Source organism: Trematomus bernacchii, unplaced genomic scaffold, assembly GCF_902827165.1.
Source record: "Trematomus bernacchii unplaced genomic scaffold, fTreBer1.1, whole genome shotgun sequence".
NCBI classification, from domain to species: Eukaryota; Metazoa; Chordata; class Actinopteri; order Perciformes; family Nototheniidae; genus Trematomus; species Trematomus bernacchii.
The window spans coordinates 27,714,412-27,728,180 of NW_022987739.1; the positions used below are offsets into that span (position 1 = coordinate 27,714,412).

At 39.1% G+C, this 13,769-nt stretch overlaps 1 protein-coding gene across 2 annotated transcripts in view; it reads right to left on the reverse strand.

Moving 5' to 3' along the window:
- Positions 1-13,769, reverse strand: part of LOC117495311 (diacylglycerol kinase beta) — a 133,906-nt gene that overhangs the window by 89,297 nt on the left and 30,840 nt on the right. The window contains exons 4-8 of one of the 2 annotated variants that reach the window (XM_034146504.1): positions 8,906-9,056; positions 3,073-3,135; positions 1,410-1,664; positions 700-852; positions 7-56 (exon numbers count right to left, since the gene is read on the reverse strand). In XM_034146504.1, the coding sequence (XP_034002395.1) occupies positions 7-56; positions 700-852; positions 1,410-1,664; positions 3,073-3,135; positions 8,906-9,056 (672 nt within the window). The remainder of the gene's footprint in view (positions 1-6; positions 57-699; positions 853-1,409; positions 1,665-3,072; positions 3,136-8,905; positions 9,057-13,769) is intronic. The other variant, XM_034146503.1, reaches the window with a different exon arrangement.

Here is a 13,769-nt window from a genome sequence, read left to right on the forward strand (position 1 = left end):
ACTCACCGAGCTGTCCAGCACCCCGTTGCCGTCTGTGTCGTACAGCCTGAACATGACTAGAGGGAGAGGAAAGAAGATCTCATGATGACTCGGATAATTACCCGCTAACATTTGTTCCTCTGATGGCTGCAGGGTGAAGAGCAGCAGCTATTTCCAGCATCGGGTAGTTAGCAGAGATTAGCCTGAGACCTGAAAGAGGCCCTATTCTCCCTCTCCTGCAGTGTGTTATATAGGTTCCTGTGCATGTGGATACATCCAGAGGGAGTTTCTCTCCCACACTGCCTGCAACACCTCCTTTTGTTACTACTTGAATATTGTGTAGTGACATTACTTTACCAATCAGAGCAGACTGAGCTCTGGTTTCAGACAGAGGGTGAAAAGAGGTGCTGCAGCACAGGCAGTATGAGAAAAATAAAGAGCTTTTTGAACATTAAAGCATGGAGTAGTTCAAATATGAACCTGAAGATGAGCAAAATGTTTGCCCTCCAGAGAATAGGAGGAAGCTCTTGGCATCAGTTCTTTCATCTCCGGAGATTGATTGTGACTGATTGACTCTACAATTCATACAACCGTTTGTGTTTTCTATATTTCAATAGAGGATCTGAGTACTTGTTGTGTGTAATCACAGTTTGTAAACCCCCTGAGGAGGGACAGAAACATTGTTCCTGGGTTCAACCTCCCCCCCTCCCCGTCACTCACACTCCAGCTTGTCCTCCGGCGTCCCCCTCTCCAGCAGCGACAGGTAGCAGACAATGTCCTTCAGGAAAACCACCTGGGGCGCCGGCAGGGGGGTTCCCTTCTGGGGCGATGGGCTCCTCCGCAGCGACAGATGCTTCTCAGAGCGACTCCTCTCTGTGGAGGAACAACACGCAACAACTTTTTTCAGTTTATCACAAATACAGTATGTCCAACATTTATGACAAAAAGTTGCAAATATTAAATATATTTGGCAATCTTTATAGACAAGATACTCGTATTGATTTAATTATAACAAAAATATTGTCATTATTCCTGTGTTTAAAAGTTACAGATTTGTATTCACTTCATCTTATTTCAAAAGTCAGTTTATATTACAAATATTTGCATTTTTTCCGAGGTTGCTTCACATTTTTACCTTTGTTTTGTTAAAGCGTAAAGACACACATGAGTAACTGAACGTACAATATTTATTCTTTAAATTGAAATGGATTGTCTTAATTTACATTATTTAAATTAATATTCTATTGACATGTATATAGACTTGTTGTACTACTTTTTATTTTGTATTTTTGTATTTTATTATATATGTTGCATCGTTGGAGGAGCTCAGGTTCAGAAGAATTTCATTTCCATTTCTACACTGTAGCTATATGACAATACAACCTTTGAACTTAACTGAATTGAATTGCTCTGAGTGTCGCTGAGCTAACCTGGGGAGAGTTTGGGGGAGGCAGGGGCCCGGGCAGGACCAGAGTTGGGGGTCAGGGCGTTGCAGCCGGCCTCTGAGGATCTGACCTGGGAGCAGGGGGACCGATGGGGCCCCCCCGGTGTTTGGGCCCCCTTCCCTGAGCGCTGAGAGGAGGAGCGAGAGGAACAGGGGGAGGTGGAGCTCGCTGTGGTCATCACTGCAGAGTGATCGGGGGTGTGACGACCCATCGCTGACAGGATGCTCTTACCATTCATCCCTGAAGAAAGAGGGGGGGGGGGGGGGGAGGAAGAAGGAGAAGAAAAAGGAGGAAGAAGAATACGTTAAATATACGCTGTCACAAGGACAGATACAGGAACACATTCCTGCCCACTGCAATAACTCTGTACCACAAATCACCTCGGGCCGGAAGAGAACTGTCTGCTCCAGAGCTTCTCTTAATAACTGGACTTAAACTCACACTGTACATTTTACATTCATATTCTATTTCATATTGAATAATCAATTTCTTGCACAATTAATGTATATATAATATCCTGCATTATATTTGTTACTGGAAATTTTCCACATGTATATTTTTTTACTTTTTAATGCTATTTTATTTATATTTCTAGTGTCTTAATTTCTATGCTGCTGCAACGCAAACATTTCCCAAATTGGGATCAATAAAGTACTTATCTATCTATACATTTTATCCAACAGGACTCCTATATATAAGAACAAGTAACAATGATGACGAAATAATAATAAAAAATCCTTTGTTTTAGTGGCTAAATCATCAAAAACACAACATGTTTGAATAGCCTCAGCTATAGTGGGAATAGCCAATGGGAGGCAGGTCACATGACCCAGATATTAACATGAAAGGTGAAGTAATAAATGCAAAATAGCATTCGATAAGATTACACTGAAAAAAAAAAGTGTGTTGAATTAAAAAGTATGTATATTTAAGTGGTTGCAGAAACAAACATAATTTAGGTCCAGATATATTTTTTGAAGTGGACTGTAATTATTATTATTTTTAATTTAATGTCAGGTTTCTTATATTCATAATTTTTTCACAAATATTTTGCGTAATCTAATAGTTCCAACCAAACCCATGTTCAGTACACTCGAATGGATGAAGTAACAATAAACGGACAAAAGGTTTACATATTTAACAATCAGTAAAAAAAAGAAAATGTGGAAGCTTATTCTGACAAAATTATTTTTTACATTAAAAAAACGTTAAGACTACATCCGCATTGAGACCGAGATCCTTTACGGCGTACACTTTGATTGATCCAGAAGCTTCCCTTTAATACAGTACGTTTCTGTAAAGGACAATTGGGTTTTGTCAGAATGTTGAACGTTACTGTATGAAGAGGGAAGCTCGTTAACAGTAAGGAGCAACACAAAATGAACACTGTAAAACCTTACAATACAAATACAACAACAACAACAACAACAACAACAACAACAACTGCATAGAGGTACAAGAAGCAGATACAACACCGCGTTAAAACCTTACACAAATTCACAAAGCAACGTCATCCACTGATCCACAGGCAGAACACCAGAGAGTCACATCACATCAGAGTCACATCAGCACAATAAGAGCACAGAGAGGGCAGCAGGAGGAGGGTTTCAGTCCGCTTTACGCTGAGGGTCTCTGGGGAAACGGCTACCTGTGATGGGGGCACAGGCCACTTCAGTCTGAATGGAGATGCCTGCGTCAATGGAGCGGGCGTCTGCAGTCAGTCAGTGTTCGCAGGGGAACAACAGCAGCAGCGAGAACGAGTGGAGAAAGAGTTTGCTTTATGCTCTGCACATATATTTATATATAGCATCTGAGAACAGACAAGCAGTGTTTACGGAAACCGCATGGGTTCAAAACAACAAGGCAATTATCAGGGAGACAGGATTATATATATATATATATATATATATATATATATATATATATATATATACATGAGAATAACAGACCTTTTAGCTAAGCCTCCTAAAAGAGGCCTCTGATGTATGCAGTGGTGGAAAAATACTTATCAAATACTTAATGAAATGGTTGCAAGAGAATAATTTCTAATGTATTGGTTGAGTTACAAACATTATTTTAATGAGTTGTGTTGACATAATAATGCTGATCATTATATTGTGAGCAATTTACACTCACATTTCTGCGTTAAATAAATGAAGAACATTTAAATGAATGAATTTGACTATAACTTTATTGTTCTCCACATTGAGTTCAGGATACTGAAGTAAAAGTAGTAATACCACAGTTTAGCGTATACCAGAGTATTTTTAAAGTCCTACAATTACATGTTTACACAGTAGCAGAAAAAAACCCATTATATTTTTGTGTTGATATATTGATTTAATCACTTAAATGGTGCAGCTTATAAAGGAGAAGCTATGTTTTATTATATATACAATGATGTGTGGCTTTTGAATTTGCTTCATTAATAAAGTTGAATGATGTGTTGTGTTGTGTATGTCTAAATCTGAATCTGCAATGTAAAATAAAGCAGTCAAATGGAGAGAAGTAAACATTTACAGATATTCACATCTGAATTTGAGAAGTATAGTAGAAGTACAAAGTAACAGGAAATAAATAACGCTTCAAAAAATAAGTACCTTTACTTGTACTTCAGTACAGTATAAGAGTACATGGGCTTAGTTACTGTCCACTACTAGGTATGTGTTAGGTAACAGAAAACATTGCATTATATCAAATGAAACATTCTCTACAGATATTCATGCAGCATGGAAACAACATAATGCATTTGTGTCTTCAATCTGACTTCTGGCCTCCCAGTAGTTCAACACTTGTAATCCCTATCTGATGGGATCAGATTTGGATTTTGGGTAGTTCAAAACCAAAAAACAGGATTAGGATCACTTTTATATCTGATCAGATCAAGAAATCAAATCCAAGCTTTAATCTGGATTAATCCGCCTCTGGAACTCTCTCCCACCTGACATCCGCAACACTGAGGCCCAATCCCAAGCCACTCCCTCGACCCTACCCCTCCGTGACGGAGTGAACTCTGTCTGTAGCCACACTCGCAGCTCAACGAGGCTCCCTCCTGTCAGATGGAGGGAGTAAATACAGCGGCAAGCTTTGGGACAAACTCCCCTCTCTCCGGCAGAAACAGGAAATGCCGTAACTGTATGTAACAACGGTTTCAAATCAGCATCTCTTAGACAACAAATTAAAATGAATAACTAAAATAAAACTCCAAACATCTTTCATTGTGTTACTTTTTCTGTAAAGCTCTTTTAGTTTTAAACCTGATGTTTATAAGCTTCTTAGTTTTTGCAACAGTCTGTAAATATACACAACTTTATAATAAAATGCACACACTTACCTTTTTCTAGACTAAACACAGGTATACGATCCTGAGTAAAAACACATGAGGTTATCATGAGGTTGTCAACATCGCAGTTTATCAGTGGATGTTTGCTGGAACTGTTTGTAAACAGCGTGTTTCCTGACGGACACACACAGCGTTGAGACCGGTCAGGTAGAGACCGGTCTCAAGTCAGCACCGATGCAGACTCACTGTTTGATGGCTTGATAGCCCACTCCCCCTCCACACCGCTCCACACTCGTTGGTTTGGAACAGCACTTAATGTGGCGGACCCTCCGCGCGAACGCGCAAACGGAGGGGTAGTGTGTAGGGGTAGGGTGTAGGGGGCGGTTTGGGATTGGGCCTGACTCTCTCCCCATCTTCAGATCACGTCTCAAAACACATCTCTTCACACTCGCATATCCACCCTGATCATTATCCATCACACATCCTCTGTTTTTATTTATTTGGTTATTTGATTGATTTATATACTGCATTGTCTTGTTTATGTCTCTTATGCTGGTGTTATGTATTGTGTATCTTGTTTTTGATGTGTCTGTACGGCGACCTTGAGAGCCTTGAAAGGCGCCTATATAAAATAAATGCATTATTATTATTAAATCTTCAAAACGGGTAGTTCAAACCGACAACACAGGATTGGGATCAGTTTGATCCCAAACAACTGGATTATCTTGATCCCACCAGAGGGGTGTATCTCCAGTGGATTACCAGAGCAAAATGTACTGTACAATTTATTTTAAAATATGTTTCAATATAAATAAGATGGCAACGTTTGTTAACTGAAATAATACACCATTGTTTGCCAAATCAATTTTATTTTTCATTTTTTGGTCACGTTTGTGTTGGCCTATTTTGTTTTCAACCAAATGTTGATGACGTAAATGTTTATGCTCATAAAATTATCACAACAAAGATTGTCAATCACAAATGTAATTTAGATTAAAGAAAAAATATCTTCAACAAAAAAAAGTCCATCATCTGTCGTCACCTTTCAAACGTAATTGCGGACAATAGATGTCTCTGCAATGTGGTCTCTTGTCTTCCTTGTATTATTTTTCATGTCCACCAGGTGTCAGTGCAGGCTCTATCAGCTGACTCACAATGAGAAATAAACCTAAACACACACTGACGCAGCCTCAGAATCACTGAACTGTGTCGTGCTTCTTTTTTTTTAAAATACATTTTACTAAGCATGTCTCTAAGCATTTATTTTGGCTTTCTAAGTAGTACTGATCTATTTTTGCCATTGCTAATTCACACACTGCACACACACTCAAAGCCTTATAACTGCATCTGTTTACCTGCAGGATCAAAAAAAGGATATCCCTGTCTGACATGGGAATATATATATATATATATATATATATATATATATATATATATATATATCCCTTAACCCTAAGAGCACCGGCATTCTTGTTCACACCCTGGTCACTTCCCGCATTGACTACTGCAACTCTCTTCTCTTTGGTCTCCCTGTCAAATCCATCCACAAACTTCAACTGGTCCAGAACTCTTCCGCCTGCATCATCACCAGAACCCCCCCCTCCATTAACCACATCACTCCTGTTCTTCAGCAACTTCACTGGCTCCCCGTCAAATCTCCTCTGTACCTCTCCGACCTCCTGCACATCAACACACCCATCCACGCTCTCAGGTCTTCTGCTTCCCTCCACCTCACTGCACCCCCCTTCCGTTTAACCACCATGGGGTCCAGAGCCTTCAGCCGCTCTGCACCCCGCCTAACTACCATGGGGTCCAGAGCCTTCAGCTGCTCTGCACCCCGCCTAACTACCATGGGGTCCAGAGCCTTAAGCTGCTCTGCACCCCGCCTCTGGAACTCTCTCCCACCTGACATCCGCAAAACACTGACTCTCTCCCCATCTTCAAATCACGTCTCAAAACACATCTCTTCACACTCGCATATCCACCCTGATCATTATCCATCACACATCCTCTGTTTTTATTTATTTGATTATTTGATTGATTTATATATCTCTAGATGTTTTGCCACAATGTCTATTTGACTTTATATAAACACTGAGTTGATTACAATGGAAGCAATTAGCAAATTACAGAAAAAGAAGCGGCATTACCATTCAAGATGAATTTTATTTGTTTACAAGGTTCCTCCAAATCTTTTGTCATAGCATACACTGTTTATTTGAAGGCATTCTTTTTATAAATGAATTCAATGGATGTTTAGACTTTTTAAGGATCTGCAGGGAACCCGGTTAACCCCAAGCTTCCAAGTGGGTCTTTTTTGACCCGGTGAGGTGGTTTTCTTGAAGTATCTTTGTAATTATTACATTTTATTATCATTTCATATTCCAGCTATTCCTCAAAAAACATGTTTTGGATATCATGCCATTCAAATTTTAAATTGACATTTTAAGAAATTGTAGTTTTTGTATTACTACCCCAAGCTTCCATAAGTGGGTCAAAAATGACCCGCATACATTTTCTATGGAATTTCGTTTTCTTTTCAAAATGTAAGAAAAATGTCTAAAATTATAAATAGTGAAAAATTAAATATAAAATATTTCTAGTGTGAACCAAAATATAATACTAAATATTATACAAGTGATTTTTCTTAACCAAAATGACAAAAATGGCATAAAAACACATATTATTCTAATACGGGTCCTTTTTGACCCACTTATGGAAGAGAGTAGGGTCCAGTCACTCGTGCATCTAAGGGTTAAGAGTCTACTGACCTTATATTATATTCTAATAAACTGTTAAAATAAATAGTCAATGTACTAATTAGTCAGGTGACAGGAAATGAACCAGCAACTATTCGGAGGATAAATCATTTGAGTATTTAATATATATATTCCAAACACTTTGATTACAGCATCAGAGGATCATCTACTTTGAAGTCATGTATGATATCAACATGATTATATTTAGGAGAGGTGGTTGGCTGGGCTTAGCTTAGCTGGACAATTATAAAGGCAATTTGTACTGACAATATATGTTATCTGAAGCCCTCAAAAATATGTATTGAATATTCATTTGTCATGCCTCAAGAATTCAAACAATCATAAATAAAACTGAATTTCCACAGGGAAACTCTACAGGGCACCTTTCATTTATTAAAACCCCCCTGAAAGAACACATTTTCTGAGTTCATCAGATCATTCGTAATGCTCACAAACTAGAAAGTCGCCAAAAGTGAAAAAGTGAAAGCAAGGACATCATAAACTAACTGCGACTCTCAGCCAATGATGCTGCACAAAGTCACTGACATTTTGGCCTCGCTGCACTTGTTGCCTCTTAACTTTTACAAGCTCTCCACCACAGAAATAGATTCTCAGTTCATCCGTCCATCTGTCCGCTCAGCTGCTCTCAGAGAGGAGCAGACTTCAGGCCCCGGGGCCACGCAGCGCTCACATGGACGGATGGATGGATGGAGGGACACAGTTTGCACCTGCAGCGAGGTGCAAACGACCTACAGCACCTGAACACCTCTGCTCTGCTCAGCGTGAAACCCTCAAGCAAACAGTGATGGGTGAATATGCCTGTCTGTGTGTTTATCTGCATGATTGTGGATTGTTTATTTGTTTTTGCTGCAAAGAAAGAGGGTGAATTGTAGACTCTGAGGAGACACTTTTTTTCAGGGTATCTTTATAGTTTTTAAAAAGTTTCTGTAATAGTTGCCCCTTTTTTACTGATTCAGAAAAGTAAGAAAAAACATGTAGAAAGAGCTGAAGAATTAGAGATTTCCCAGTACCTACATTTTGTGTAAAACTGCGTTGACTTTGTGTTTTTGAAACACCAAAAAACAACTAATATGGTAATCCACAGACGCGTAAGGGTGTCCCTGTTTTTCAGTATTCAACATGAGATATCCTTGGTATGGTGTTTGAGATTTGCTTGTATACAATTTGATCACTTTCCATTACTTAAACAAATGTACCTTAATCATATATTCTGATGGGATGATTTTAAGGGTCGGATTGTGTTCCATTTCCAGACCTTGTTTCAAAAGAGTTGTGGCAGATTTTGTTTATTTTAAACCGAATATGCACGGATGAAAGGAAAGTAGGGGTACACTGGATCATTGCATTGTTGTATCATTCTCTGAAAGAAGCAAAAAGATTAATGCACTTCGCTAGGTATACAAATACAAGCAGCCTACCCAGTAAACTGGTTCCTGCTCGGGAGTGATCGGGGGAGCCTCCTCCGGTCTTGCTCTTGAAGGAGGTGAAGAGGTGCTGACACAGCTCCTCTGGGATGTCGTTCTCCAGGTATGTGGCCATGAAGAGCTGGAAACCCTCATAATCAATGGGCTGCATGGGGAAGCAAAGAGCGTATGCGTTAACAAAACACTCAAGGACAATGAATTAAGTGAACACCAACCATGGATGGAAACAAGAGAGAGATGAAGGAAGCGATGGACCTCCTTTCGATGAAATCTGGCCTGAAATGAAGGTATGCAGCCTGGACTGTGATTGACATGCCGGCATCTTCTTAAAAGTAACAGCTGAATGACAATATGGTTGGAAGCTATTCATGAGATTTTATAGCAGAAATGTTTTTAAAGTAGGGCTGGGAGATATAGCAGAAATAGACATTACGATAAAATATTTCATGTTAAAGTCGATATTGAATTCAAAAGGTACAGTGGTAAATTATGGCCAAGATTTAAGTTTAAAACATTCACAAAGAAAGTGAAGAGGCTACAGTGTTGACATTATGTCAAAGCAGCTATGTATTCTGCTACAGAGACTGAAATTAGCACGCTAACTGATTAGCTTAGCCCTCGTTGTTGCTGACGCTAACTGAATCTCAGCTTATACTGTAAGTGCAGACAATGGGGCCGGTAGTTTTTTGGCCACTTTGTACTAGTCAATTTACAAACTATCATAAATGGAGGGTAAAGACTTATTAGTGGCACCAACACATATGGCTAACATTAGCTTCAGGCTAGCGTAAAAAGTGATACTTTCGAAAACAATTTTGTTATTGCTCTTACATGACGACTATACCCCAAAATATAACCGTTCGTATCGCCCAGGTCTACTGTAAAGGTGTTACTATCCACCACAGATTATTGTCTTAATGGTTAGCTACAGCAGACTGGAGGTGATGGAAGCTGCGTCCAGATACAACCTTATTTGACAGTCTGATGGAGAAGAAAGCAACATGTCATATTCACACTATGATTATCCTTCTTCCTGCTACACCACCATCTTCCACTGCCATGTGGCGGGGGCATAGCGGCACTCAACTCAACCCAACGCCCCCGTGACCTCTGCCCCTCTGACGGGGGACAGACCATCTGCAGCGGCGTTATGTTGTGTTCGTGGACAGAATGTGCATGCAGTCTGATGACACAGACACCACACAGCATGCAGAGCCCGCCGGCCGAGGCTTACTTGGTTCAGAACGTCTTGCTTCTGTTTAACAGTTGGGACAATGATGAAGAGGAAGGAGTGAGGGGGGGGGGAAGAAGAGAAGGTTAGCTGCCGTGTGGAGGGGGGTGGTCAGGGTGCAAAGTGGTGAAAGTAGATCTTGTAATCAAAGTAGGATTTCTAAATTGTACAAAACACTGTGCTACAAGTAAAAGTCATGCATCCCTTGAAATGTTTAAAAGCAAATAAAAAACTTTTCAATGTGGTTTTTAATTTCAGTTAACTGTCAATTCTCATCATCATCCATGTTTTACTGTATTTTCTCAGTTTTGCTTTTATTTTACATTTTTAATCTTAACCTATTTTAATTTCTTGTCAGCTTTAATTCAAGGGAATTTCATGAGGATCACTGTAGATGTTTTATCTTGTTCTGTATTTATTTTAATATTGTTATGTTTTCTTCTTGTTCTGTAAAGCACTGCTTTGTGCATGAAAGCTGCTATACAAATAACGTTTATTATTATTATTCAAAATCTATTTAAAGTACCAAATATAAAAGTAATCATAATCAATAATAGTCCATTTCAGATTCTCTGGCTGCAGGCGGTTAATATTCTAGTTGATTAATCTGCTCATTAGTTCAGCTCGAGATCAAATCGGTGCCATTCATGTTTGCCAAATCCATTCCAGTATGTGGTCAAGAATATCTTTCAGATCTGCAAATAATTAGACAAATAATGAGGGTTTAATGTGGCCAAAGTAAACAATTTTCCTCCCAGGAAAAATGTGGTTCACACCAAAATAGAACAAAGTGAAGTTTATTCGCCTAACAAAGCTCAGCTTCACATCAAATCAGAGCTATCAGTGTTTATCAAGTTCAGTCCAAGTATGTGGTCAATAATTCCTCTCCGGTTTAAAACAGATCTGCAAATAAATGCAAGTAAGCTAAGAAAACATAATGAGGTTTTAATACGAGCAAAGTACACCATTTTCCTCTCAGGGTAAATTTAGTTCACACCTTAATAGGAAATGACTTTTGCACGTCTAGACTTAGTGGGAATATGCTCCCAACGCTGTAACTTGATCACAGAGGAACACACTGAAGACTTCTGATCTGCCATGTTGACCCAACTCTGATCCAGGCATCTTCATATCTCTTCTCCTTATTTGGCCAAACAAACTACGAGGATTTAATAATGTGTGCATAACAGCAGGTTCAGATAAGTACGCTCACATGCCATAGAAAACACACAGTCTCTTTACTCCAGTTATACTCCAAATGACATCATAAAACATTGATGTATTAGCGTTAAATGAAAGTGTACACAGATGCTTTTGTGGAAATGTCCGTCCCTTTGGAAAACACCTTAAGCCCGGAGTCTTATTTACCTCCACATGATGTTCCCTGTGGGCGGCTGCCTGTCTGTAAACATCTCCCGAGGGCCGCTGTGACACATTTACACGGTTCATTTCATCTTGTTTTAGGCCTGTGAGGAGGGTTTGATTGACTTTCTTGTTTGCATGAAAGAGGGAAGGGACTACAGGGGCTGCTGTCCTGCTGAGGACCCATATCGGCATCTACTGTACCATGTAAAATCACGTGAGTGTCTAGAAATGTGGTTTTGATTGTCTTTTTCTTTACAGTATACTATGATTTGGTACCTTTTTTTGGAAGAAATTAAAAATGATGTAGTATGTTGAAATATTGAATGTGAGGTGTGTAAACCCTCCCTCACTTGGTAAAATCATATTTAAGATGTTAAGTAAAATGTGTGATAAATTGAATCTATTTTGTCTAATAGGGGAGACATGAAGGTTCAAAACGTAGATTGGGGATTTTAATTTTATACATTTTAGGATTTTAATAGTACATATAATAAATGAAACATTAAACAAAATCAAACGTATATTGCTTTTTATTTATTTAACATTTTAACCTGCTGTAAAAAGACACTGTTCATAACATTTTATAGTTAATCAGATATATTGTAGTGCAACAAACGGGTCAGAAAAAGTCAAATCAAAAACTTGGAGAAAATAAAAAGAGCCGTCTTTATATTTAGTAATAGTGTACTGCTTGTGCTGCAAAGAGCATTTGTATAATGAGATTTTTCCCTAGATACTGTTTTTATCTGCATTATAGTTATTTTTTAAAAGCAAAGACAGATGAATTCCCTTTTTTTGACAACTTCAACAGGTTACAATAACAAACACTTTTTAGCTGCTTGCTTTCAAATCAAATCAAGTTTTATTTATAAAGCACATTTAAAAGCGATGTTTGGTCGAGCCAAAGTGCTGTACAACACATTACTACAATCACAATAAAAGACAATAATTTACAACAGAAATATAAAAAACACAGGGAAAAGTCAGGAGTCGTGCTCCGCTCTGACTAGAAGGCCAGAGAGAAGAAGTGTGTTTTTAGTGAGGATTTAAAAACCCCTAGGGTCTGGGCCGACCTCACATGGAGGGGCAGAGTGTTCCAGAGCCTGGGGCCAGCTGCTGCGAAGGCTCGGTGCCCTCTGGTTTTGAGCCTGGTCTTGGGCACTATCAGCAACAGCTGGTCAGCCGACCTTAAAGCTCTGGCTGGGGTGTAGCGCTGGAGGAGTTCTGCTTTATAGGCCGGAGCCAGCCCATTTAGTGCTTTAAAAACAAATAAAAGGATTTTAAAATCAATTAGGAATTCAAGTTTCTCTTTCTGTAATTCGTTTTGTTTGAATGTTGTTGACACATAGCAGGTCATTTCTGCACTAAATATAACCTTTAAGACACATCAACAAATCATACATTCAAACAAAAAGAAACCTTTTAAAAGCATTGGCAGTTTTTTTCTTTTTGTGACAATCATGTAGGATGTGTTTATGTTACATAATTAAGTGTGCTGCTAAACCAGTTAAGTTATATAAATGTATGATGTCTGTTGGAGCCTTTAAAGAAAAACCCTGTGGGTGTAATGCGTCTCTCAGTCACTTATCAATCAGGGAAGATGATGTCTGTTTTCTAATTTGTTAAATGGAGAAAAAAAAAAACATGACTGACAGCAACAAATGTCAATCATTGTTATTTTCTCCTTAATAATTTATATAAAGTCCTTCAGGTGAAGCAGAGCAACACTTTGGCTAAAAATACACTAAATTAAAGCCCAAAGAGAGGTCAGAGTTTTCTTCTGTCGCCAGCTGGCTGAGTAGATTCCACTACAGCTGGCGTAAAGGACTGAGTCATTAGAGGTGCGCACGCACACACACACACACACACACACACTGACGGATGGCAGAGGCCCACAGTGGCGCCAGGTGACGGTTTGGTCCATACATGAACATTAAATCTGATTTATATGGCGCCCAAAGTCCAGCCGGGCTGTTAGTCGTGATCAAAAAAACAGAGGAAGCTTACAGCAGAGTGGAGGTGATAATAAAGAGGGAGAGGAATAAAGAAATGGGATAAATACCAGAGGTTCATGTTTGCAATGGAAGAAGATGGAAGGCACTATCTTTAAAGAGGCCCTATTGTGCTTTTAGGGTGTTTTCTCTTTCCTGTAGTTATATAGGTTGTTGTGCATGTACATGGTCTGCAGAGGCTAAAATCCCTTCCCCTCTCCCTGAAACGCCTCCTTTGTTTACTTCTGGAACATAATGACATCACTTTGTA